Source organism: Pristiophorus japonicus, chromosome 31, assembly GCF_044704955.1.
Source record: "Pristiophorus japonicus isolate sPriJap1 chromosome 31, sPriJap1.hap1, whole genome shotgun sequence".
Lineage (NCBI taxonomy): Eukaryota > Metazoa > Chordata > Chondrichthyes > Pristiophoridae > Pristiophorus > Pristiophorus japonicus.
Window position 1 is genome coordinate 7,340,248 of NC_092007.1, and position 25,236 is coordinate 7,365,483.

The window sequence follows — 25,236 nt, forward strand, 5'->3', positions numbered from 1 at the left end:
TCGGCCACGAGATCATTCTTCGCAAACTGCTGTCTGCCGAATCCCTAGATCTGAACAAGGCCATCACAATAACCCAGGCTTTCCTGTTCACGAACGATAACGCTAAACAGTTATCTTCTCAGCATCGAAGCTCACCAGCAAGTATTGTGCATAAAATAATGCTTTCAGCAGGCAGAACTGTACACGGCAGGGCCGACACGCCTGTAGAGGCCAGACCTAGGATGACGGAGTCTGCCGTGGGGCGTGAATGCGAATCCATTAACACCATGTTGGCACTGCGGGGGTAATCAGAGAGCCCATCAATGTCGATTCAAGCACTACGTGTGCAAGGGCTGTGGAACAATGGGGCACCTCCAGCAAATGTGCAAACGTGCTGCGACTCACCACGGGGCAGAGTCGGCAGAAGATGTCCGATCTGGCACGGATCACGCTGAACGAGTAAGAGAGACAACTCAACCCAAGGCTGAAGAGGAAGTGTATGGGGTACACACCTTCACCACCAAAAGCCCTCCGATAATGTTGAAAGTCAAATTAAACCGCATTCCAGTTTCCATGGTTTTGGACACAGGGGCGAGTCAGTCAATTATAAGCCAGAAGACTTTTGAGAAACTGGGGCATCAAGGCACAAAGGCCGATTCATACAAAGCTGTGCACTTACACCAAAGAGCTCATACCAGTGACAGTGAAGGTATTGTATGATGGAGCTGTGCATGATTTATCACTATGGATTGTACCAGGCGATGGCCCAATGCTGTTCGGCAGAAGCTGGCTAGGAAAGATCCGATGCAACTAGAATGACATCAAAGCGCTGTCTTCGGTGGATGACGCTTCGTGCCCTCAAGTGCGAAAACATTTCAGTCGCTATTTGAGCCAGACATCGGCAACTTCACAGGCACCAAAGTGCAGATCCATATACTCCCTGATACACGGTCTGTTCATCACAAGGCCCGAGCGGTTCCATATATGATAAGAACATAAGAATTAGGAACAGGAGTAGGCCATCTAGCCCCTCGAGCTTGCTTCGCCATTCAACAAGATCATGGCTGATCTGGCCGTGGACTCAGCTCTACTTACCCGCCCGCTCCCCATAACCCTTAATTCCCTTATTGGTTAAAAATCTATCTATCTGTGACTTGAATACATTCAATGAGCTCGCCTCAACTGCTTCCTTGGGCAGAGAATTCCACAGATTCACAACCCTCTGGGAGAAGAAATTCCTTCTCAACTCGGTTTTAGATTGGCTCCCCGATATTTTGAGGCTGTGCCCCCTAGTTCTAGTCTCCCCGACCAGTGCAAACAACCTCTCTGCCTCTATCTTGTCTATCCCTTTCATTATTTTAAAGGTTTCTATAAGATCACCCCTCATCCTTCTGAACTCCAACGAGTAAAGACCCAGTCTACTCAATCTATCATCATAAGGTAACCCCCTCATCTCCGGAATCAGCCTAGTGAATCGTCTCTGTACCCCCTCCAAAGCTAGTATATCCTTCCTTAAGTAAGGTGACCAAAAACTGCACGCAGTACTCCAGGTGCGGCCTCACCAATACCCTGTACAGTTGCAGCAGGACCTCCCTGCTTTTGTACTCCATCCCTCTCGCAATGAAGGCCAATATTCCATTCACCTTCCTGATTACCTGCTGCACCTGCAAACTAACTTTTTGGGATTCATGTACAAGGCCCCCAGGTCCCTCTGCACCGCAGCATGTTGTAATTTCTCCCCATTCAAATAATATTCCCTTTTACTGTTTTTTTTTTTTCCCCCCCCAAGGTGGATGACCTCACATTTTCCGACATTGTATTCCATTTGCCAAACCTTAGCCCATTCGCTTAACCTATCCAAATCTCTTTACAGCCTCTCTGTGTCCTCTACACAACCCGCTTTCCCACTCATCTGCAAATTTTGTTACACTACACTCTGTCCCCTCTTCCAGGTCATCTATGTATATTGTAAACAGTTGTGGTCCCAGCACTGATCCCTGTGGTACACCACTAACCACCGATTTCCAACCCGAAAAGGACCCATTTATCCCGACTCTCTGCTTTCTGTTAGCCAGCCAATTCTCTATCCATGCTAATACATTTCCTCTGACTCCGCGTACCTTTATCTTCTGCAGTAACCTTTTGTGTGGCACCTTATCGAATGCCTTTTGGAAATCTAAATACACCACATCCATCGGTACACCTCTATCCACCATGCTCGTTATATCCTCAAAGAATTCCAGTAAATTAATTAAACATGATTTCTCCTTCATGAATCCATGTTGTGTCTGCTTGATTGCACTATTCCTATCTAGATGTCCCGCTATTTCTTCCTTAATGATAGTTTCAAGCATTTTCCCCACTACAGATGTTAAACTAACCGGCCTATAGTTACCTGCCTTTTGTCTGCCCCCTTTTTTAAACAGAGGCATTACATAGCTGCTTTCCAATCCGCTGGTACCTCCCCAGAGTCCAGAGAATTTTGGTAGATTATAACGAATGCATCTGCTATAACTTCCGCCATCTCTTTTAATACCCTGGGATGCATTTCATCAGGACCAGGGGACTTGTCTACCTTGAGTCCCATTAGCCTGTCCAGCACTACCCCCCTAGTGATAGTGATTGTCTCAAGGTCCTCCCTTCCCACATTCCTGTGACCAGCAATTTTTGGCATGGTTTTTGTGTCTTCCACTGTGAAGACCGAAGCAAATGATGTGGGAGAAAGTCGAGATTGAGCTGGACAGACTTTGATGAGAGGGAATTATATTGCCAGTGGAGTTCAATGAGTGGGCCAGTCCAATTGTTCCGGTGTTGAAAAGCAATGGCACGGTCAGAATCTGCAGAGACTACAAAGTAACGATCAACCAAGTCTCGTTACAGGACCAGCACCCACTACCCAAAGCGGAGGACCTGTTTGCAATGTTAGCAGGGGGAAGTCGTTCACCAAGTTCACCAAGCTGGATCTAACCTCTACTTACATGACACAGGAGCTGGCTGAATCTTCATAAAGATTGATGTGCATCAACACGCACAAAGGACTGTTCATATACCACAGATGCTCTTTTGAGATTCGTTCGGCTGCTGCCATCTTCCAGAGGAACATGGAGAGTCTGCTGAAATCGGTTCCGCGCACCGTTGTGTTTCAAGACGACATCCTGATCACTGGCCGCAACACCACCGAACACTTGCACAACTTGGAAGAGGTTCTAAAGCGACTGGACAGAGTGGGACTCGGGCTGAAACGCTCCAAGTGTGTTTTCCTGGCGCCAGAGGTCAAATTTTTGGTGAGAAAGATTGCGGCAGACGGCATCAGACCCACGGACACTAAGACGGAGGCCATCAAGAATGCGTTCGTTCCTGGGACTCCTCAACTATTTTGGTAACTTTCTACCCGGGTTGAGCACTGAAATAACCAAATTTATGTAGTGCTTGAATTTATGTATAAATATGTTGAGCTATAGTATATCACCAGTGTGCTTGGTGAAACGGGACAAGAGGTAACGAATTGATCCATGATTAAACGGACTTGAGGACTTGCTCGGGCAAGGCACCGGTCCGCACAATTAAACGGTAAAGGATGCACTGTGTGGATAGCAACATGACTTACAGCTGAAGTCTGATAAAATTAACCCCGATATGCTTTCCTTACAGAATTTACATGAGCATGTTACCGTAAGAAAACATGCTATCGGACAAGGCCATCTGGCAAAAACAAAGGGCGATTGTTACAGCAACGAAGTTGCAAGAATAGTTAAGAGGAAGGCCCCAATGACAGAAGGACCGGAAAATGAGCTTACAAGAAGAAACAAGATTAACCGCGAATATAAAGAATAGCGTAAGGTGTCACGCGGGATAGGCTACGGAGGTGATGGGACTGTTAAATGTATAAATAGGAAATTCGCTAACATCTCGATGGAGTCGGATCAGAGAGCGGTCTCAGAAAGTTCTCCCCAGGCTTGTGAATAAAGACTGTTTTGAACCTCCAATCGAAGTCTGTCATCTCTACTAGTCGGGCCGTCGACTTTGTATTTCACTTAGTCCGTCCAGAGGGGTATCAAGGCTAAGCGTCGACCTTGTATTTCACAAGGTCCACTCAGCTTACGTCATTTGGCGCAGTCGGCTGGATCGTAGGCTCTTGCCGGTTCACTGGAACGTTGAGCCAGAGAGGGTGAGTACATTTTAAGTTACCACCCATAAATTAAAAAGCTCAGAACGTACTGTGAGAACCTGTAAGGCTGCGACTAAAAGAACCAGGGGAGACAGACTCGAGGAAGAGGTGCGGTCTGGTAAGCCGGGAAGGCGGCAAAATCCTCTAAGTCGGATAGGCAGCAAAATCCTATAAATACACGCGAGGTAAAATAAGAATTCTTGGAAAGACGGTTAAAATCTAGGATGTCTAAGAAGGACTTGAAAATAAAGGAGGGGGGACGATCCCCTTGGGGAGATCCCGACTCCGTCACCCACTATTTAGCGGACAAAAATCAGAAACTCATTGAAATCATGAAAAAGAAAGGGTGGGATCCCAAAGACAGTGCAGAGAACCAAAGGGCTTGGTGGAGGGGACAAACCAAAGATAAGGAGGGAAAAGGGGGAACGGTAATCTTAGCTTGTGACCAGAAACAGTGTAAAGAGTTGAAACAAAGGGAAGAGGAGGAACGGACAAGGAAGGAAGCAACATCTCCCAAAGTGGGAGAGAAGGGAAACCCGATAGCAACCGCAACCCCTAGCAGTACGCCTTTGTATCTGAAAATACCCGGGGATGATACCGTGGATTGGGATAGGTTGGGGAAGGAAGCATTCGAGTATAATAGGGAAAAGAACTGGCCGGAACCACCGTCCTGGCCAGAAGAAAATAATCTCCCACCACCCTACAATCCAGTGCCCCGCGAGGTAAAAGCGGCCTCGATAAAGACCCAGTTGATCCCCGGAACCAACAAACAACGTCCCCCCCCCCTGGTCCCACAAGGGCCCCCGGTAATCCGAACCACGTACCAACCTTTTAAACCACGAGAGACAAATGTTGGTGGATAAATTACCCCAACTACAGCCACGAGAAAATAACTACCCGTTTTGGCAAAAAATTAGGGAATTAAGGATTAGCCATAATTTGCGACCAGTTAGTGCGAGCAAAACTCCCGGATGACCACTGGGACCGATTAGGCCAGAATTTTAGGGATGGAACCTGGTGTCAGACGTTAAATATCTCACAACAACAGGAGGACAATGACTATAACGCCTTTAAACTTGCAGTAGAGGGGGTGATGGGACCAGCTCCGGTAAACTGGGCAGCTATAACCAATATAACTCAAGACAAAGGAGAATCTGCTGTAGATTATAGCAAACGGAAATGAGGAAAATTCGTGGGCTGTTCTGGCGTTCTAAACCCCACTAGGGATAATCAATGTTTTCTACAATCATTTAAGGCCGGGTTAGGTCGCGCACATCAGGCAGCCATACGATTAGGAATTGTTACAATGAACAACTATGATGATTTAATTAGATGGGCAACCGAGGTGGATAACATGCAAAAGGCTAAGATAGCTAAAGCCGAAGAGTTGAGGGGACAGGAAGAAGCCGTAGGAATGCAAACAGAAACGGGGGGGAATGTCCGGCGAGCATCAGATTCAAGACCCACTTGCCATAATTGTAACAAGCCAGGACATAAGAAGGTAGATTGTTGGAACAAAGGAGGAGGAAGAGAGGGACTAGGGCCGAAACAGAGAGGATATTTAACGTCTGACACCAGGTTCCATCCCTAAAATTCTGGCCTAATTGATCCCAGTGGTCATCCGGGAGTTTTGCTCGCACTAACTGGTCGCAGTCCTTATTGTGCAAATTATGGCTAATCCTTAATTCCATAATTTTTTGCCAAAACGGTTAGTTATTTTCTCGTGGCTGTAGTTGGGGTCATTTATCCACCAACAATTATCTCTCTCGTGGTTTAAAAGGTTGGTACATGGTTCGGATTACCGGGGGCCCTTGTGGAACCTTGTGCAGGGGACAACCCGGAGAAGTGGGCCATCAAAGGAAGATTTCAAAAGGTGGATGAGGGAAGAGAGAGAAGAGCAGGAGAATAGGGATAGGGAGAGACAGCGGCGACGGGACAGGGAAGAAAGGGAGGATGGAGAATATAGGAACAGGAGCATTGCCCGAGATGAGAGGCGATACAGGTGTAAATCAGAGAAGGAGACGGTATGCACCATGAGACAAATGGAAGACATGATGAAGAAGTTGAATACTAAATGACAGGTAGCGACCCTCGGGGTAAATGATGAGGAAGACCCAAGGGTGTTTGTTGACGCATTGATAGGGGGCCGGCAGTGCAAAATGTTAATAGACACGGGAGCCTCAAGCTCACTGACAGATTTGCCCTTGCCCCGAACCAAACTTTCGATCAATGTGGCGGCAATAGGTGGAAAAAGACTTGAGGCTTATAAGAGCGAAACAATTCTATTAGAAATTGGATGTATAATGATACCTACCCATTTGTGGGTATGTGAGAATACTGAAGGAACAATCCTAGGGATAGACTTACTGCAGGAAGTAGGAGCTTTAATCGATCCTAAAGCGAATAAAGTGATCTGGCCACCAGATCATAAGTTAAACAAACAAGTAGCCCTGGGAAACAGAACAAATCAGGTAGGAGCAATTAAGATTATCGACCCAGAATGGGATAAGAAGGGACCATGGGCGATCCCATGCAGAGAGTATATTGGGGTGTGGACAATGTATAAGCAGGATTGTGGGTCAGTCCAAACCCCCCCGGTAAAAATACCGGGACAAATGCATCGCCCACATAAACAATATCCTTTAAAGGAGGAAGCCAAAGCAGCAGTACGGGACAATGGGCCCAAGTTTCCACACGATAAAAAAGGGGCGCCCCTCCGAGCTGGGCGCCCGTTTTTCGCGCCAGAAACAGCAGCGGAAAAAAACGCGCGATTCTGGAGCGCCCTGCAGCTCCATGTCTGCTTGGCGCGGCGCCCAGGGGGGCGGAGCCTACACTCGCGCCGATTTTGTAAGTGGGAGGGGGCGGGTACCATTTAAATTAGTTTTTTTCCTGCCGGCAACGCTGCGCGTGCGCGTTGGAGCGTTCGCGCACGCGCAGTGTGAAGGAAACATTGGCACTCGGCCATTTTTGTAGTTCTTTGTAGCTGTTTAATTTTTGAACATTTTTTAATAAAAGCACATTGCCATCAGCACATCAGCACTGAGGCTTCTTGCAGCAGTGAGAAGGCTGCAGGAAGCCTCAGAAAGTTGAGGCAGCCGTTTCCCTCCTCCCCCCCCCAGCGGGAACGAACGGCTCCCTCCTCCCCCCCCCCCCGCGGGAACGAATGGCTTCCTCCTCCTCCCCCCCCGCAGGAACGAACGGCTTCCTCCTCCCCCTCCCCCCCCCCCCCGCGGGAACGAATGGCTTCCTCCTCCCCCCCCCCCACCGCAGGAACGAATGGCTTCCTCCTCCTCCCCCCCGCGGGAACGAATGGCTTCCTCCTCCCCCCCCCCGCAGGAACGAATGGCTTCCTCCTCCCCCCCCCCGCAGGAACGAATGGCTTCCTCCTCCCCCCCCCCCGCGGGAACGAATGGCTTCCTCCTCCCCCCCACCGCGGGAACGAATGGCTTCCTCCTCCCCCCCCCCGCGGGAACGAATGGCTTCCTCCTCCTCCCCCCCGCGGGAACGAATGGCTTCCTCCTCCCCCCCCCCCGCGGGAACGAATGGCTTCCTCCTCCCCCCCCCCGCGGGAACGAATGGCTTCCTCCTCCCCCACCCCCGCGGGAACGAATGGCTTCCTCCTCCCCCCCCCCGCGGGAACGAATGGCTTCCTCCTTCCCCCCCCCCCCGCGGGAACGAATGGCTTCCTCCTCCCCCCCCCCGCGGGAACGAATGGCTTCCTCCTCCTCCCCCCCGCGGGAACGAATGGCTTCCTCCTCCCCCCCCCCGCGGGAACGAATGGCTTCCTCCTCCCCCCCCCCGTGGGAACGAATGGCTTCCTCCTCCCCCCCCCCCGCGGGAACGAACGGCTTCCTCCTCCCCTCCCCCCTCCCCCCGCGGGAACGAATGGCTTCCTCCTCCTCCCCCCCGCGGGAACGAATGGCTTCCTCCTCCCCCCCCCCGCGGGAACGAATGGCTTCCTCCTCCTCCCCCCGCGGGAACGAATGGCTTCCTCCTCCCCCCCCCCCGCGGGAACGAATGGCTTCCTCCTCCTCCCCCCGCGGGAACGAATGGCTTCCTCCTCCCCCCCCCCCGCGGGAACGAATGGCTTCCTCCTCCTCCCCCCGCGGGAACGAACGGCTTCCTCCTCCCCTCCCCCCCCCCCGCGGGAACGAATGGCTTCCTCCTCCTCCCCCCACAGGAACAAATGGCTTCCTCCTCCCCTCCCCCCTCCCCGCGGGAACGAATGGCTTCCTCCTCCCCTCCCCCCTCCCCCCTCCCCCCTCCCCGCGGGAACGAATGGCTTCCTCCTCCCCCCCCACAGGAACAAATGGCTTCCTCCTCCCCCCCCCCCCCCACAGGAACGAACGGCTGCCTCCTTCCCCCCCCCCGCGGGAATGAACGGCTGCCTCCTTCCCCCCCCCCCCCCCCCTGCAGCCCTCTCCCTGGCTGAAGCACTTTCACACAGGTAGGAAGATGGTTTATTTAATCTTTTCTTTGCTTATAAATTTTTATTCAGGTTGGATTTATTTGTATAATATTTGTATAAGTATAAATAAAGATTTATTATAGAATTTAATGACTTCCCTTCCCCCCCACCTCGTTCTGGTCGCCTAATTTGTAACCTGCGCCTGATTTTTTTATGTGTAGAACAGGTTTTTTCAGTTCTACAAAAATCTTCACTTGCTCCATTCTAAGTTAGTTTGGAGTACGTTTTCACTGTGGAAACTTGGAAATCAGGCGTCAGTGGGCGGACACGCCCCCTTTTGAAGAAAAAATTCTGTTCCAAAGTGGAACTGTTCTACCTGACTAGAACTGCAGAAAAAAAAATGTGGAGAATTGCGATTTCTAAGATAGTCTGTTCTCCACCAGTTGCTCCTAAAAATCAGGCGCAAATCATGTGGAAACTTGGGCCCATAGTGTTGGAATTAACCAAACAGAGAATCTTACGGGAAACTATATCCGAAACTAATTCCCTAGTATGGCCAGTGAAGAAACCAGATGTATCATATCGACTGACAATTGATTATACGGCACTAAATAAGGTGACCCCAAAGGAATACCCGATAGAGCAAGCCCAGCTACAATTTGTAATGGGCTAAAACCAGAACACAAAATGTTTACATTACTAGACATTGCAAACGGATTCTGATCCATACCATTGGACAAGGAATCGCAAGAGAAATTTGCCTTCACACGAAATGGGAAACAATATACTTGGACGAGGGTCCCCCAAGGGTTCCATAATAGTCCAGCTATATTCCATCAACACATGGCCAGGGCCCTGGAGGAAGTAGAACTAGAGGAGAACGGCAGTACCGTGTTACAGTATGTCGACGATTTACTGATAGCTTCCAAAAACACTCAAGGGCATTGTCCAAGATTCTGAAGGCACTCCAGGGTGCAGGATTTAAAATAAACCCCAGCAAGGCTCAAGTAGGGAAACCAGAGGTAACCTATCTGGGCTATCATATTAACATGGGCAAGAGAGCCATGCCAGAAGATTGGAAAAGGACCATAAACGGTATGTCCAAACCTGTCAATGTAAGGGGAATGCGACAAGTCCTGGGACTATTTAATTACAGCAGAAACTTTATTGAAGGGTTTTCACAACTAGCTGCACCCCTGTATGAATTGACCAATGGGGAAAAGCTGCAGAGGAACCCATTGAATGGACAGATTTGCAGGTGGGGGCCTTTACTAAGCCAAAACAAGCACTAACTGCCGCACCAGCCTTAGGGTTACCCGACATGGGGAGGCCATATCATATCTTTTGTCACAATCATGGGGGACATTACAGTGCGGTGGTAGCGCAAAAACATGGGGATTACATGAGACCCGTAGCCTACTATTCGGCACGAAGATCCCCAATAGTGGCTGGCATGCCAAGATGTGTTGCCGTGATTGATTTACTGACCACGGTGCACAAAGTGAGTGAACCCGTCGTAATGACGGGGGATATTGTGATACATACACAACACACCTTAGTGGAATTGTTGAACACTGGATGATTAAAAATCGTCTCGAACGGCCGGAAGGCTGCTAGGAAGGCTGTTCTGTTACCCAAAGACAAATCTGTACAGATAGTTAGAGATATGAGCCAAAACTCGGCATCCATGATGGGAATGGAAGGAGAGGAACACTGCTGCACCAGTGAAGAGGAATTAGAGTATGTAGATATGATCAGGGAGTTACCTTTGATGGAACCAGACTTAGAGTTATATGTGGACTGGTTCCGTAAATATGTTAACGGGACACCATGGACAGGCTGGGCTGTGGTAGTGGGAGATGGCACCTTCCAGAGGGAAGGAATATTACCAGGGGATAATTCAGCACAAGTTGCAGAGCTAACGGCATTGATAGAAGTATTGAAATAGGCAGAAGGAAAACGGATGAATATCTATACCGATAGCCGCTATGCTTTTGGCATAGTACACGATTACAGGGCAGCCTGGAGTAGAAAGGGGTACATCTCCTCGGGGGCAAACGCATACAGCATGAGGACTTAGTAAAGAAATTAGTAGCCACCTCAGAATTACCCACTGAAACCGCGGTAGTAAAAGGTAAAAGTCCATCAGCGGGGGAATTCCCCCACAGAAAAGGGAAATAGAGCCGCAGATCACGCAGCCAGAGAGCTGGTAGAGCAACAGATTGCGGCAGTAAACGAGATCGGAACAGGACCAGAGACGCAAATAGACATAGCTGCTATTACGGCATTATCCAAATTACATATCCAAATTACATAAGGAAGTATCCCAGGAGGAGAAGCAAGAGAAAGGGCGGGGGGAATATGGAGGAAAGATCAATTAATATATACACCCAGCTGTATACAGCAAAGGGTAATGGAATTATACCATGGTAGACAACACACAGGTATATCCAATATGTTGAACAAGCTCCAGCGATGCTGGTGGTGGTCCGGAATGAAACAAGCGGTGGACAGATTCTGCAGACATCGCCACATAAGTGCACAATATAACACAGGGAAACCTGCCAAGGTAAAGTGGGGACATCAGCCGAGACCAAGAGGCCCATGGGAGAAGTTGCAGATAGACTTCACTGGACTCTTACCAAAATCAAAAGGAAAGACTTATTGTTTGGTAATGATAGATCAGTTTACTAGATGGGTTGAAGCATTTGCTACTAGAGATTGTACAGCTAGAACAGTGGCATAAATAATGGCAGAGGAGGTAGTACCACGATGGGGAATCCCGGTACAGATTGATTCAGACCAGGGAAAGCACTTTACGGGAAAGGTCATAAAGGAGACATGTGCCCTATTGGGTATTAGACTGAGGTTTCACATACCATACCACCCTCAGAGTTCAGGGATGGTAGAAAGGATGAACCGAACGTTGAAATTATCATTAGCTGAAGCAATAGAAGACACAGGGAAGGAATGGACAGAATTACTTCCAAGTATATTAATGAGACTTAGGGCAACTCTGAGTAGAACGACAAGGCTGACACCATTTGAACTAATGACCAGACGAGGAATGACACTGCCAGAAGGAGTCGTCACCGGAGGAGAGGATCAGGAGGTTTATTAAACAATTACACGCTCTCAGACATGAGGCCAAAAACCAACAGATTATACGGGACCTAGAGCAGGATACGCAAAATGACAAGGAGGTCCCGGCAATAGGTAGCAAAGTGAAGGCAAAAATACCAGTCAAACCAGGGCTAGCACCCAAGTGGTCAGGACCCTACGAAGTATTAATGAATAGTTACATATGTGAGTGTATAGATGAGTCCGAAACGAGTAAAGGAAGGTGGAAACACTGGACTCAGCTAAAGGTATATAAGGCCGATGAGTAGATCGGGAATGGAGATATTCACGCGATGGGAGGAACAACGCGAAGGGGGAAAATGTATCTCAGTGCAGTTTAGAGGGGCAGATAAGAATAGAATGATTCTAACCGGCTGGTGACGACTGGCCATTTGTTTTCCTTGCAGGAATAGCGAACTCGTAAGAAGAAGTGGAGCATCACTATCACGATTCTAGGGATAGGTTCGAGCACGGTGGTAAGGAAAGGGGACATGACACCCACCCTAATTTTCGGCACAAGCGGCAGCGCAACCTGTGCCAAAGGTGTAATAAAGGCCCCAAGAGGGATAATTTTCCCTGTGGACCCTCTAATTGTTTCATCCACAGGGAGTCCCATAATTGTTTGGTATAACTATTACACATCGCGGGCATAGCAAAAGTACTCACATCGATAGCAAGTTCGTGTAGGATGTACCTCGGACACCCCTAGTTTCACCGGATAAACGGCAACAACGGGAGAGACGTGGGCATGCACGAACAGCACCAACGGGTGGGAAAGTGGGTGCACAGCTGTGCAATGTGTAGAACGGGGGTCCGATAATAGTGGCCGTCCTGTGTCCTCCCCGGATGGAAACGAGGAGATGTGCGATGCACTGCCAAATAGCCAGGGTTACTGGAGGATCTGCGGAGCACACCCATCATCAACTACCACCTGCCACGACGACCACCCCGCAACCTTCCACAACCCCATTAACATGCCCGTCAATGGAAGAAGGGACATGAAGAGGTTTAATAATAAGGAAAACACAGGATGTGATGTATTTTAGTGCGGCACAAGGAATCGTTAAACTTGCTATCGATATGAGTACTTTTGCTATGCCCGCGATGTGTAATAGTTATACCAAACAATTATGGGACTCCCAGTGGATGAAACAATTAGAGGGTCCACAGGGAAAATCTATCTTTTAGACGTAAGAAGCGGTGAGTATTGGAAATGGCCGGAGTAGGATATGCGGCCGGGTTGGCAACAGTTAATAGCTTTGACATAGAAGGAGTGGGGGAAGAAGTAGAAGAACTACAAGCGAAAAGAAAGAAGCTACTAAAACAAGATACTAAAGCTGGCCAACAAACGGCAGTGACAGGAGAACAAACGGCAAAACAATTGTTGGGGGTGGAAAGGATAGTAGCCCCCCCCAGGCAGAAACAATTAACACGATTATTGATCGGGTCAGCTTGCCAAACCCATAAGGAATTGGTATGCGCCATGTATGGCTCATGGCTATTATCCAATGCCCAGCATAACGTGAAGCAAATAAATAATGGACAGATCCCCGATTGGATTACTAATAAGGATCTGGAACCTTGGATCGACACAAATAAGAGCCTATGCAAGGGGCGTGAAATGGCACAAGTATACAGGGCAGCCAATTGTCTGCCCCCACGGCCTAAGGTGATTGGCTTTGTATTGGCCATCCCACAACTCCCAGAAGAGGGCCAGCCCCTGAATGATGTGATTAATATAGGAGAGGTACAGAGGAAGAGTTGGGTTAAATATCATGGTGTCCTTACCAAGGCCATATGGGGAGGTGACGAAGATAATAACCGGAAGAATGGAACCGTAAGAAGGGTGGTGATGGACGGGTGCCACCGCCAGGGAAGGACATGGGTGTGCACACACACCCCCAGCAAGGGAGACACAGCCGAGTGCGGATTTACGAGAACCATTAATTGCAACCTCAAAATACGCCCAAGCGGAATACACCGAACAAGGGTAGCACCTAGGAACACCTGAACATTTTGTGTCACCACCACTGAACAGAAATATGAATACCAAGATCTGACTTGTCCCATTCCCCAGCCAAACTTTTGTTTTTACCCAAAGATACCTACACAGATAGGACACCAATATATACACCCACAAAGACTGCAAGGAGAGAAAAGTTTTTCCCTTAATAATACAGGACTTAATAGGGAAATTGAAACTTATGTCATACCAGAGCCCAAGGCAATTCCGGCATTACATGAACAGGAGAACTGGAAGGAAGGAAATTATAAAACATTATCATGAAATAGAAGATCTAAAGAAACAACTTAAAGACATCGAAACAGACTTAAGGGAACGGCCTTGGTATGAGAAGATCTGGAACTGGGGACTGAATGGTAACGTACATCCCTGGATTAGGATTATGTCGCACGTGCTGGTAATAGTTCAATTATTAATGTCATTATACGTTCTGGTGGATTGTTGCAGGAGATATCGTAGGCAACATTCAGGAAGGATAGAATAAAAGGAAAAGGAGGTGTGGTAGCATTGCTGGTTAAAGAGGAGATTAATGCAATAGTTAGGAAGGATATTACCTTGGATGATGTGGAATCTATATGGGTAGAGCTGCAGAACACCAAAGGGCAAAAAATGTTAGTGGGAGTTGTGTACAGACCTCCAAACAGTAGTAGTGATGTTGGGGAGGACATCAAACAGGAAATTAGGGGTGCATGCAATAAAGGTGCAGCAGTTATCATGGGTGACTTTAATATGCATATAGATTGGGCTAACCAAACTGGAAGCAATACGGTGGAGGAGGATTTCCTGGAGTGCATAAGGGATGGTTTTCTAGACCAATATGTCGAGGAACAAACTAGGGGGGAGGCCATCTTAGACTGGGTGTTGTGTAATGAGAGAGGATTAATTAGTAATCTCGTTGTGCGAGGCCCCTTGGGGAAGAGTGACCATGATATGGTGGAATTCGACATTAGGATGGAGAATGAAACAGTTAATTCAGAGACCATGGTCCAGAACTTAAAGAAGGGTATGAGGCGTGAATTGGCTAGGATAGATTGGCGAATGATACTTAAGGGGTTGACTGTGGATGGGCAATGGCAGACATTTAGAGACCGCATGGATGAACTACAACAATTGTACATCCCTGTCTGGCGTAAAAATAGAAAAGGGAAGATGGCTCAACCGTGGCTATCAAGGGAAATCAGGGATAGTATTAAAGCCAAGGAAGTGGCATACAAATTGGCCAGAAATAGCAGTGAACCTGGGGACTGGGAGAAATTTAGAACTCAGCAGAGGAGGACAAAGGGTTTGATTAGGGCAGGGAAAATAGAGTACGAGAGGAAGCTTGCAGGGAACATTAAGACGGACTGCAAAAGTTTCTATAGATATGTAAAGAGAAAAAGATTAGTAAAGACAAACGTAGGTCCCCTGCAGTCAGAATCAGGGGAAGTCATAATGGGGAACAAAGAAATGGCAGACCAATTGAACAAGTACTTTGGTTCGATATTCACTAAGGAGGACACAAACAACCTTCCGGATATAAAAGGGGTCAGAGGGTCTAATAAGAAGGAGAAACTGAGGGAAATCCTTATTAGTCGGGAAATTGTGTTGGGGAAATTGATGGGATTGAAGGCCGATAAATCCCCAGGGCCTGATGGACTGCATCCCAGAGTACTTAAGGAGGTGGCCTTGGAAATAGCGGATGCATTGACAGTCATTTTCCAACATTCCATAGACTCTGGATCAGTTCCTATCGAGTGGAGGGTAGCCAATGTAACCCCACTTTTTAAAAAAGGAGGGAGAGAGAAAACAGGGAATTATAGACCAGTCAGCCTGACATCAGTAGTGGGTAAAATGATGGAATCAATTATTAAGGATGTCATAGCAGCGCATTTGGAAAGAGGTGACATGATAGGTCCAAGTCAGCATGGATTTGTGAAAGGGAAATCATGCTTGACAAATCTTCTGGAATTTTTTGAGGATGTTTCCAGTAGAGTGGACAAGGGAGAACCAGTTGATGTGGTATATTTGGACTTTCAGAAGGCTTTCGACAAGGTCCCACACAAGAGATTAATGTGCAAAGTTAAAGCACATGGGATTGGGGGTAGTGTGCTGACGTGGATTGAGAACTGGTTGTCAGACAGGAAGCAAAGAGTAGGAGTAAATGGGGACTTTTCAGAATGGCAGGCAGTGACTAGTGGGGTACCGCAAGGTTCTATGCTGGGGCCCCAGCTGTTTACATTGTACATTAATGATTTGGACGAGGGGATTAAATGTAGTATCTCCAAATTTGCGGATGACACTAAGTTGGGTGGCAGTGTGAGCTGTGAGGAGGATGCTATGAGGCTGCAGAGTGACTTGGATAGGTTAGGAGAGTGGGCAAATGCATGGCAGATGAAGTATAATGTGGATAAATGTGAGGTTATCCACTTTGGTGGTAAAAACAGAGAGACAGACTATTATCTGAATGGTGACAGATTAGGAAAAGGGGAGGTGCAACGACACCTGGGTGTCATGGTACATCAGTCATTGAAGGTTGGCATGCAGGTACAGCAGGCGGTTAAGAAAGCAAATGCCATGATGACCTTCATAGCGAGGGGATTTGAGTACAGGGGCACGGAGGTGTTCATACAGTTGTACAGGGCCTTGGTGAGGCCACACCTGGAGTATTGTGTACAGTTTTGGTCTCCTAACTTGAGGAAGGACATTCTTGCTATTGAGGGAGTGCAGCGAAGGTTCACCAGACTGATTCCCGGGATGGCAGGACTGACATATCAAGAAAGACTGGATCAACTGGGCTTGTATTCACTGGAGTTCAGAAGAATGAGAGGGGATCTCATAGAAACGTTTAAAATTCTGACGGGTTTAGACAGGTTAGATGCAGGAAGAATGTTCCTGATGTTGGGGAAGTCCAGAACCAGGGGTCACAGTCTAAGGATGAGGGGAAAGCCATTTAGGACCGAGATGAGGAGAAACTTCTTCACCCAGAGAGTGGTGAACCTGTGGAATTCTCTACCACAGAAAGTTGTTGAGGCCAATTCATTAAATATATTCAAAAAGGAGTTAGATATAGTCCTTACTACTCGGGGGATCAAGGGGTATGTCGAGAAAGCAGGAATGGGGTACTGAGGTTGCATGTTCAGCCATGAACTCATTGAATGGCGGTGCAGGCTCGAAGGCCCGAATGGCCGACTCCTGCACCTATTTTCTATGTTTCTATGCCTATGTTTCAAAAGAACCAGAACCTAACCAGAGCCATAACTATACGGGTAAAGAAGGAGGAAGAGGAAGGAAAACTGTTGCTAACCACCAACAAACTTGGGGGAGGATGGGAGAGAAATTACTATGAAAACTGTGTTTAGGATTGTGAGACTATGAGTACCAGACGCCCTGGGTTGGTACCACCAGGGCGACGGGCACTAGACAATCTTAAACTGTAGGATACTGGCCATATTGGGTCAAGGTGACCAATGGGCCTTAAGGGGGGGTTGAAATCACCAAATTTATGTAGCGCTTGAATTTATGTATAAATATGTTGAGCTATAGTATATCACCAGTGCGCTTGGTGAAACGGGATGAGAGATAGCGAATCGATCCATGATTAAGAGGACTTGAGGACTTGCTCGGGCAAGGCACCGGTCTGCACAATTAAACGGTAAAGGATGCACTGTGTGGATAGCAACATGGCTTACATCTAAAGTCTGATAAAACTAACCACGATATGCTTTCCTTACAGAATTAACATGAGCATGCTACCTTAAGAAAACATGCTATCGGACAAGGCCATCTGGCAAAAACAAAGGGCGATTGTTACAGCAACGAAGTTGCAAGAATACATAAGAGGAAGGCCCCAATGACAGAAGGAGCAGAAAATAAGCTTACAAGAAGAAACAAGATTAACCGCGAATATAGGGAGTAGCATAAGATGTCACGCGGGATAGGCTACAGAGGTGATGGACTGTTAAATGTACAAATAGAAAATTCACTAACATCTCGGTGGAGTCGGATCTGAGAGCGGTCTCAGAAAGTTCTCCCCAGGCCTGTGAATAAAGACCGTTTTGAACCTCTAATCAAAGTGCCATCTCTATTAGTCGGGGCGTCGACTTTGTATTTCACTTAGTCCGTCCAGAGGTGTATCAAAGCTAAGCGTCGACCTTGTATTTCACTAGGTCCACTCAGCTTACATCAAGCACTTTGCTGGAACCTTTGCATTTATTGCTACGCAAGGGTGACGACTGGGTCTGGGGTAAATCTCAAGAGACAGCCTTCGATAAGGCCAGAAACCTGCCATGTTCTAACAAGTTACTTGTATTGTATGACCCGTGTAAACATTTAGTACTAGCTTGTAATGCATCCTCGTACGGGGTCGGTTGTGTGTTACAGCAAGCCAATGTGTCAGACAAACTGCAACCGGTTGTATATGTGTCCAAACATTTATCTAAGGCTGAAGGAGCCTACAGTATGATTGAAAAAGAAGCATTAGCATGCATATACGGGGTTAAGGAAATGCACCAATATCTATTTGGACTCCGGTTCGAGCTCGAAACCGACCACAAACCGCTCATTTCGCTGATTTCAGAAAGCAAAGGTATTAACACCAATGTTTCGTCCCGCATCCAAAGATGGGCACTAATATGATCTGCGTATGACTATGTAATCCACCATAGACCAGGCACTGAGAACTGTGCTGATGCCCTCAGTCAGCTACCATTGCCCACCACCAGGGTGGAAATGGTGCAACCCGCAGACTTGCTTCTTGTATTGGATGCTTTTGAGAGCGAGGGGTCACCCGTCACGGCTCGCCAGATCAGGACCTGGACTAGCCAGGACACTGTGTTATCACTAGTAAAAAACTGCGTCCTTAATGGGAGCTGGTCGGCTGTTCCCGGGGAAATGCAAGATGAAATTAAGCCGTTTTACCGACGCAAGGATGAAATGTCCATCCAATCGGATTGTCTCCTATGGGGGAATCGCGTGGTTTTGCCAAAAAAAAGGCAGGGAAACGTTTATAAGCGACCTACACAGTACCCACCCAGGCATAGTCATGATGAAGGCTAATGCCAGGTTACACGTTTGGTGGCCCGTTATTGACTCGGAATTGGAGTCATGCGTACACCAATGTAACACTTGTTCACAGTTGAGCAATGCACCAAGGGAGACTCCCCTGAGTCTGTGGTCATGGCCCTCCAAACCGTGGTCGAGGGTCCACGTAGATTTCGCTGGCCCCTTTCTAGGAAAGATGTTCCTAGTAGCAGTGGACGCTTACTCTAAATGGACTGAATGTGTAATCATGTCATCATGTACATCCACTGCCACCATTGAAAGCCTCCGGGCCATGTTCACCACCCATGGTTTGCCCGACGTCCTTGTTAGTGACAATGGACCATGTTTCACCAGCTCGGAATTCAACGAGTTCATGACCCGCAATGGCATCAAGCATGCCAGGTCTGCGCCGTTTAAGCCCGCATCCAATGGTCAAGCAGAACGGGCAGTCCAAACCATCAAGCAGAGCTTGAAACGCGTGATGGATGGCTCCTTGCAGACCCGGTTATCTCGGGTTCTGCTCAGCTACCGGACGCAACCTCACTCGCTTACCATTCAGACCAGCCGCGATGCAGTGCATCAATGATCCGACCGACTTACTCATGCCAGGATTTCAACTCAGGCGATCAACCCAGGAACGAAGAGCCCCTGATCACCTCAACTTGTAAATAACTTGTATCTAAGACTTTGGGGGCGGGGTGGGGAAGAGTGATGTTATTTATGTCAACTTTATAATAGTGTAAGACTTGCCACCAGGGGGCGCACCTGTTGGAGACCCAAGGGTCACCTGCACACCTCATGCAAGCAAGTATAAAAGGTTGTCTGCTATGCTGCTTCTTCACTCTGGAGTTTGATTAAAGAGACTAAGGTCACATCAGTTTGAGCTTACAGCATAGTCTTGTGGAGTGATTCTGAATATAACACACAGCACTGAGCCGACTTCCAGAGTAGAGGGAGGGAGAGAGGAAAGAAAGAACTTGCATTTATATAGCACCTTTCACAACTTCAGGATGTCCCAAAGCAATTTACTGCCAATGAAGTACCTTTGAAGAGCAGTCACTGTTGTAATATAGGAAATACAGCAGCCAATTTGTACACAGCAAGCTCCCACACACAGCAATGGAATCATGACCACATTATCATTTAGGGGTTGCTTTAGGGATAAATATTGGCCCCGCCACGTGAGAGAGCTCTCCTGTTCTTTGTTGAATCATGCCATGGGATCTTTTACGTTCACTTGAAAGGTTAGACAGGGCATCAGTTTAACGTTTCATCCAAAAGATGGCACATCCGACAGTGCAGCCCTCCCTCAGCACTGGCACCGGGAGTGTCAGCCTAGATTATGGGTTCAAGTCTCTGGAGTGGAACTCGAGCCCACAACTTTCTAACTAGAGGCGAGAGAGAGCTACCCTCTGAGCCATGACTGACATATAGGAATTTTCTTCCTGTAAATATTGCTCATTTTTACATGCCAAAGAGTTTTTTGAGTTTATTGAGACTCCCTATAATGGTGTAAAATAGTTAGGTAAACTCACGTTGCTTTTTGGTGGCACCCTTCCTTCCAGGACCATTGTTAACACTTTCGTTGCCTGATTTGCATTCTTCAGTGAATTCCAACCGGACAGATCCCAAAACTTCAACGAGTGTGACTTGAAGGACCTGAGCTGTTAAATAATTTTTTTAAAGACTTGCATTTACATAGTGCCTTTCACGACATCAGGACATCACAAATCACTATGGCTGTGTAGTCACTGTTGTAAGTAGGAAATGTGGCAGCCAATTTGTGCACAGCAAGCTCCCACAAACAGAAATGTGATAATGACCAGATCATCTGTTTTAGTGATGTTGGTTGAGAGATAAATATTGGCCCCAGGAAACCATGGAGAACTCCCCTGCTCTTTTTCCAATAGTGTCCACCATTACGTCAAACTGAGAGGGCAGACAGGACCTGGGATTAACGTCTCATCTGAAAGATGGCTCCTCTGACAGTGCAGCACTCCCTCAGCACTGCCCCTCCGATAGTGCGGCGCTCCCTCAGTATTGCCCCTCCGACAGTGCGCCGCTCCCTCAGTACTGCCCCTCCGACAGTGTGCCGCTCCCTCAGTACTGCCCTTCCGACAGTGCGCCGCTCCCTCAGTACTGCCCCTCCGACAATGCGCTGCTCCCTCAGCACTGCCCCTCCGACAGTGCAGCGCTCCCTCAGAACTGCCCCTCCGACAGTGCAGCGCTCCCTCAGTACTGCCCCTCCGACAATGCGCTGCTCCCTCAACACTGCCCCTCCGACAGTGCAGCGCTCCCTCTGTACTGCCCCTCCGACAGTGCTGCACTCCTTCAGTACCGCCCCTCCGACAGTGCGGGGCTCCCTCAGTACTGCCCCTCCGACAGTGCGGCGCTCCCTCAGTACTGCCCCTCCGATAGTGCGGCGCTCCCTCAGTACTGCCCCTCCAACAGTGCGGCGCTCGCTCAGTACTGCCCCTCCGATAGTGCGGCGCTCCCTCAGTACTGCCCCTCCAACAGTGCGGCGCTCCCTCAGTACTGCCCCTCCAACAGTGCGGCGCTCCCTCAGTAAGGGTACGGTGGCGTAGTGATTACATTGCTGGACCAATAATCCAGAGTTCTGGAACAATAATCCAGAGAATGCGAGTTCAAATCCCTCTGTGGGCAGTTTGAGAATTTGAATTCAGTTTTTAAAATCTCAAAATGAAATGCTGATCTCAGTAAAAGTGACCATGAAGCTGTCGGACTGTCGTTAAAACCCTTCTGGTTCACGAATATCCTTTCGGGAAGGAAACCTGCCGTTCTGACCCGGTCTATATGACTCCAGACCCACACTAACGTAGTTGACCCTTAACTGTCCTCTGAGGTGTACACTCAATTGTCTCAGGGTGACTAAGGATGGGCAATAAATGCCAAACTTGCCAGCAATGTCCACATTCTAAGAATGAATATTGAAAAACAGGCAGTAGGTACCTCGGGTGTGAGAGAGCGGGGATCATTCCCAGTCGGGACACAGTCCATCGTTCTTCCATGTGGATCCAGAGCTGAGAGGAATGTATTAATGGTGGCCGATTTACCAGCCCCCACCATGCCGAATAGCAAGATGTTTACACAGTCCGGACATCCTTTGGGAGGGTTGTAGTCGCACAGTTTGCCCCTCAGAGAATCCAGGGTTCTGTCAAAGAACAGGAAGAGAGGAAAGAGTTAGATCTCAAGATTAATGTGTTTGAACAAAATAATCATTTTCCTATCGGTGTGTCTGCTGCAGAAAGGCACTTCCTGATTAAAGCGGCCTACCCTTTGTCGAAAGTCGGATAGTGAATGGCATCGTCTTTTGAAAACCTTGAAATGTCCGGCGTTGAAAACCCTGAAATGAAAGTTGAATGCATTAAATTATATGTTTTTAAAGACGAGAGTACGATCGCAGTGACAGTGAAACGTTATAAACTTACAGCTCCCCATGTCTGGATTCACAGCGCAGTTGCAAACCGAACAACTTGCGAAACAGAAACTAACTGTCCGGGTTTTGGAAATCCCCCAAGTCTATTTCTCACTTCCGCCTTTTGTTTTTTCAGCGTTGGGATTGTTTGATGAATAAAACCAACATGTTGCGAGGAAGAGGCAGGAATGGAGAAAGGGCTTTTATTTGTGTGTGTCTGCTCTGGCATCTTATACAGGTCTCAAACATCAACTCCTAAACAAATGTCATTCCCTTTTACAATATATCCCCTCTCCTCTCCTAATTGTAAATAAAGGACTGGGATTGTGCACTGGAGTTGGGCACACAGTGGGCAGAGGTGGGGATTATCGGGGAGTGTGTACCCCAGCTCCCCACTCTCCCCTACCATCCCCAGGACCCCTGATTCAGAGGTCAGAGTTCTACAAACTGATCCATATGAATCATATTCAAAAGAGCATAGAAATCATAGGAATAGGTTATCCAGCGTGCTTTATCATTTGCAATCATAGAATCCTACAGCACGGAAGGAGTCAATTTGGCCTGTTGTCCCTGTGCCGGCTCTTTGAAAGAGCTGTCCAATTTATTCCCACGTCTCAGGTTATTTTCCCAGAGAATACTAGACCTTTGGAACAAGCTGCCCTCTCATGTGGTGGATGCAGACTCATTGAATTCCTTCAAGTGAAAGCTGGAATTGTTTCTGGATGTGGCAGAGATCACCTCTTACACAAGGCCGGCACTGCAGGGAATTTAATGGTCAGAGTGATCTCCTGGACTAGTTTCGATCATCTAGATGGGTCAGAGAGGAATTTCCCAGATTTTTCCCCCCCCAAATTGGCCTGGGTTGTTTATCTGTTTTTTTGCCTTTCCCGGGAGATCACATGGTTTCGGGTGGGGTGGAGAGTATATAACCTGATATACAAGGTATTGCAATTGTGTGGGACAGGCTCGATGGACCAGATGGTCGTTACCTATTTTTCAGTGTTCGTATGTATGCTATTCCCATAACCCTGCAAATTAGTTTTCTTCAAGTACATCTCCAATTGCCTTTTGAAACTCCCCATCGAATCTGCTTCCACCACCCTTTCAGGCAGTGTATTCCAGATCATAACTGTAAAGTCCTGACCCTGCAGTACAGACTTACACGAGGCACATGCTGAAGTCAAGGTCACTCAGGACCTGCACCTTTATTTCACAGCTCTGGAATGCCACACTTGAGACCTGCCTTTATATAGCTGTGTGAGACAGGTGTGCAGTGTCTCCTGCAAGTGCACTCCTGGTGGTAAAGTATGCTTGTGGTTACAGGTCATATCTAGTTACAGTCATGTATAGCATGGTAAGATACAGTTATATACAGTGGTGTGAGATACATGACAATAACAAACCCAAATCCTCTCTGCATCTACCCTGTCGAGCCCCCTCAGTATCTTAGACGTCTCAATAAGATCACCTCTCATTCTTCTAAACTCCAATGTGCATGGGCCCAACCTGCTCAAACTTTCCTCATAAGTCAACCCCTTCATCTAGGAATCAACCGAGTGAACCTTCTCTGAACAGCCTCCAATGCAAAATATCCTTCCTTAAATATGGAGACCAAAACTGTACACAATACTCTAGGTGTGGCCTCACCAATTCCTGTACAATTGTAGCAGGACTTCTCTGCTTTTATACTCCATCCCACTTGCAATAAAGGCCAACATTCCATTCGCCTTCCTGATTACTTGCTGTATCTGCATACTCTCTTTGTGTTTCACGCACAAGGACCCCAAGGTCCCGCTGTTCAGCAGCATCTTGTAATCTCTCTCCATTTAAATAATAATTTGCTTTTTTATTTTTCCTGCTAAAGTGGATAACCTTACACGTTCCCACATTATACTCCATCTGTCAAATGTTTGCCCACTCACTTAGCCTGTCTATATCCCTTTGCAGATTCTTTGTGTCCGCTTCACAATTTGCTTTCCCACTCATCTTTGTATCATCAGCAAATCTGGCTACAGTACACTCAGTCCCTTCATCCAAGTAATTAGTAGAGATTGTAAATAGTTGAAGGCCCAGCACTGATCCCTGTTGCACCCCACTAGTCACTGTTTGCCATATGGAAAATGACCCATTTATCCCAACTCTCTGCTTTCTGTTAGTTAGCCAATCCTCTATCCATGCTAATATATTACCCCCAACCCCATGAACTTTTGTGCAGAAACCTTTTATGTGACACCTTATCGAATGCCTTCTGGAAATCCAAATACACCGCATCCACTGGTTCCCCCTTATCCACCCAGCTCGTTACATCCTCCAAGAACTCCAGTAAATTTGTCAAACATGATTTCCCTTTCATAAAACCATGCTAACTCTGCTTGACTGTATTATGCTTTTCCAAATGTCCTGCTACTGCTTCCTTAATAATGGACTCCAGCATTTTCCCAACAACAGATGTTAGGCTAACTGGTTTATAGTTTCCTGCTTTCTGTCTCCCTCCTTTTTTAAATAGTTCTTTTGCCAATTATTGTAAATTGATGATCTCTGGTTAATGAACCACTTGCCAGAGGAAACTGTTTCTCCCTATTTGCTCTTTCAAAACCCCTCATGATTTTGAACAGCTGTATCAAACCTCCCCTTAACTTTCTCTGCTCCAAGGAGAACAATCCCAGCTTCTCCTGTCTCTCCACGTAACTGAAGTCTCTCAACCCTGGTATCATCCTGGTAAATCTTCTATGTACAGTCTCCAAGACCTTGACACCTTCCTAAAGTGTGGTGCACAGAGTTATACTCAATACTGATAGCTGATGCCTAACCAGTGATTTGTAAAGGTTTAGCAGGACTTATGGTAGAGATTCCGGTGTCCTGTGTTCTCTTTTCCACTTTTCCTTCTCCAGTTATAATCTTTTTTCACTCGTGAATATCGTCTACTTTCATTCATCTCACAATACCGTGGGGTGAATTCAGTTTTCCTGATCTTCGGCTTGTCCCTTTGGGCAGTGGAAACTGGGTGGCTCTCAATTCTTGGACAGCACAGTTTCTTCACGTTGCTCCCGCAAGTCCAATCTAACAGCTCCACTTCTGGTCCC

The 25,236-nt window shown here is 47.6% G+C and overlaps 1 protein-coding gene across 1 annotated transcript in view; it reads right to left on the reverse strand.

The window, feature by feature from the left end:
- LOC139240384 (interferon-induced protein 44-like) overlaps positions 1-22,270 on the reverse strand; it is a 37,586-nt gene extending 15,316 nt beyond the window's left edge. The window contains exons 1-4 of the mRNA XM_070868874.1: positions 22,167-22,270; positions 22,012-22,081; positions 21,688-21,889; positions 20,253-20,381 (exon numbers count right to left, since the gene is read on the reverse strand). Coding sequence (XP_070724975.1) covers positions 20,253-20,381; positions 21,688-21,889; positions 22,012-22,081; positions 22,167-22,176 — 411 coding nt within the window. The 5' untranslated portion in view covers positions 22,177-22,270. The remainder of the gene's footprint in view (positions 1-20,252; positions 20,382-21,687; positions 21,890-22,011; positions 22,082-22,166) is intronic.
- Positions 22,271-25,236: the final 2,966 nt, after the last annotated feature.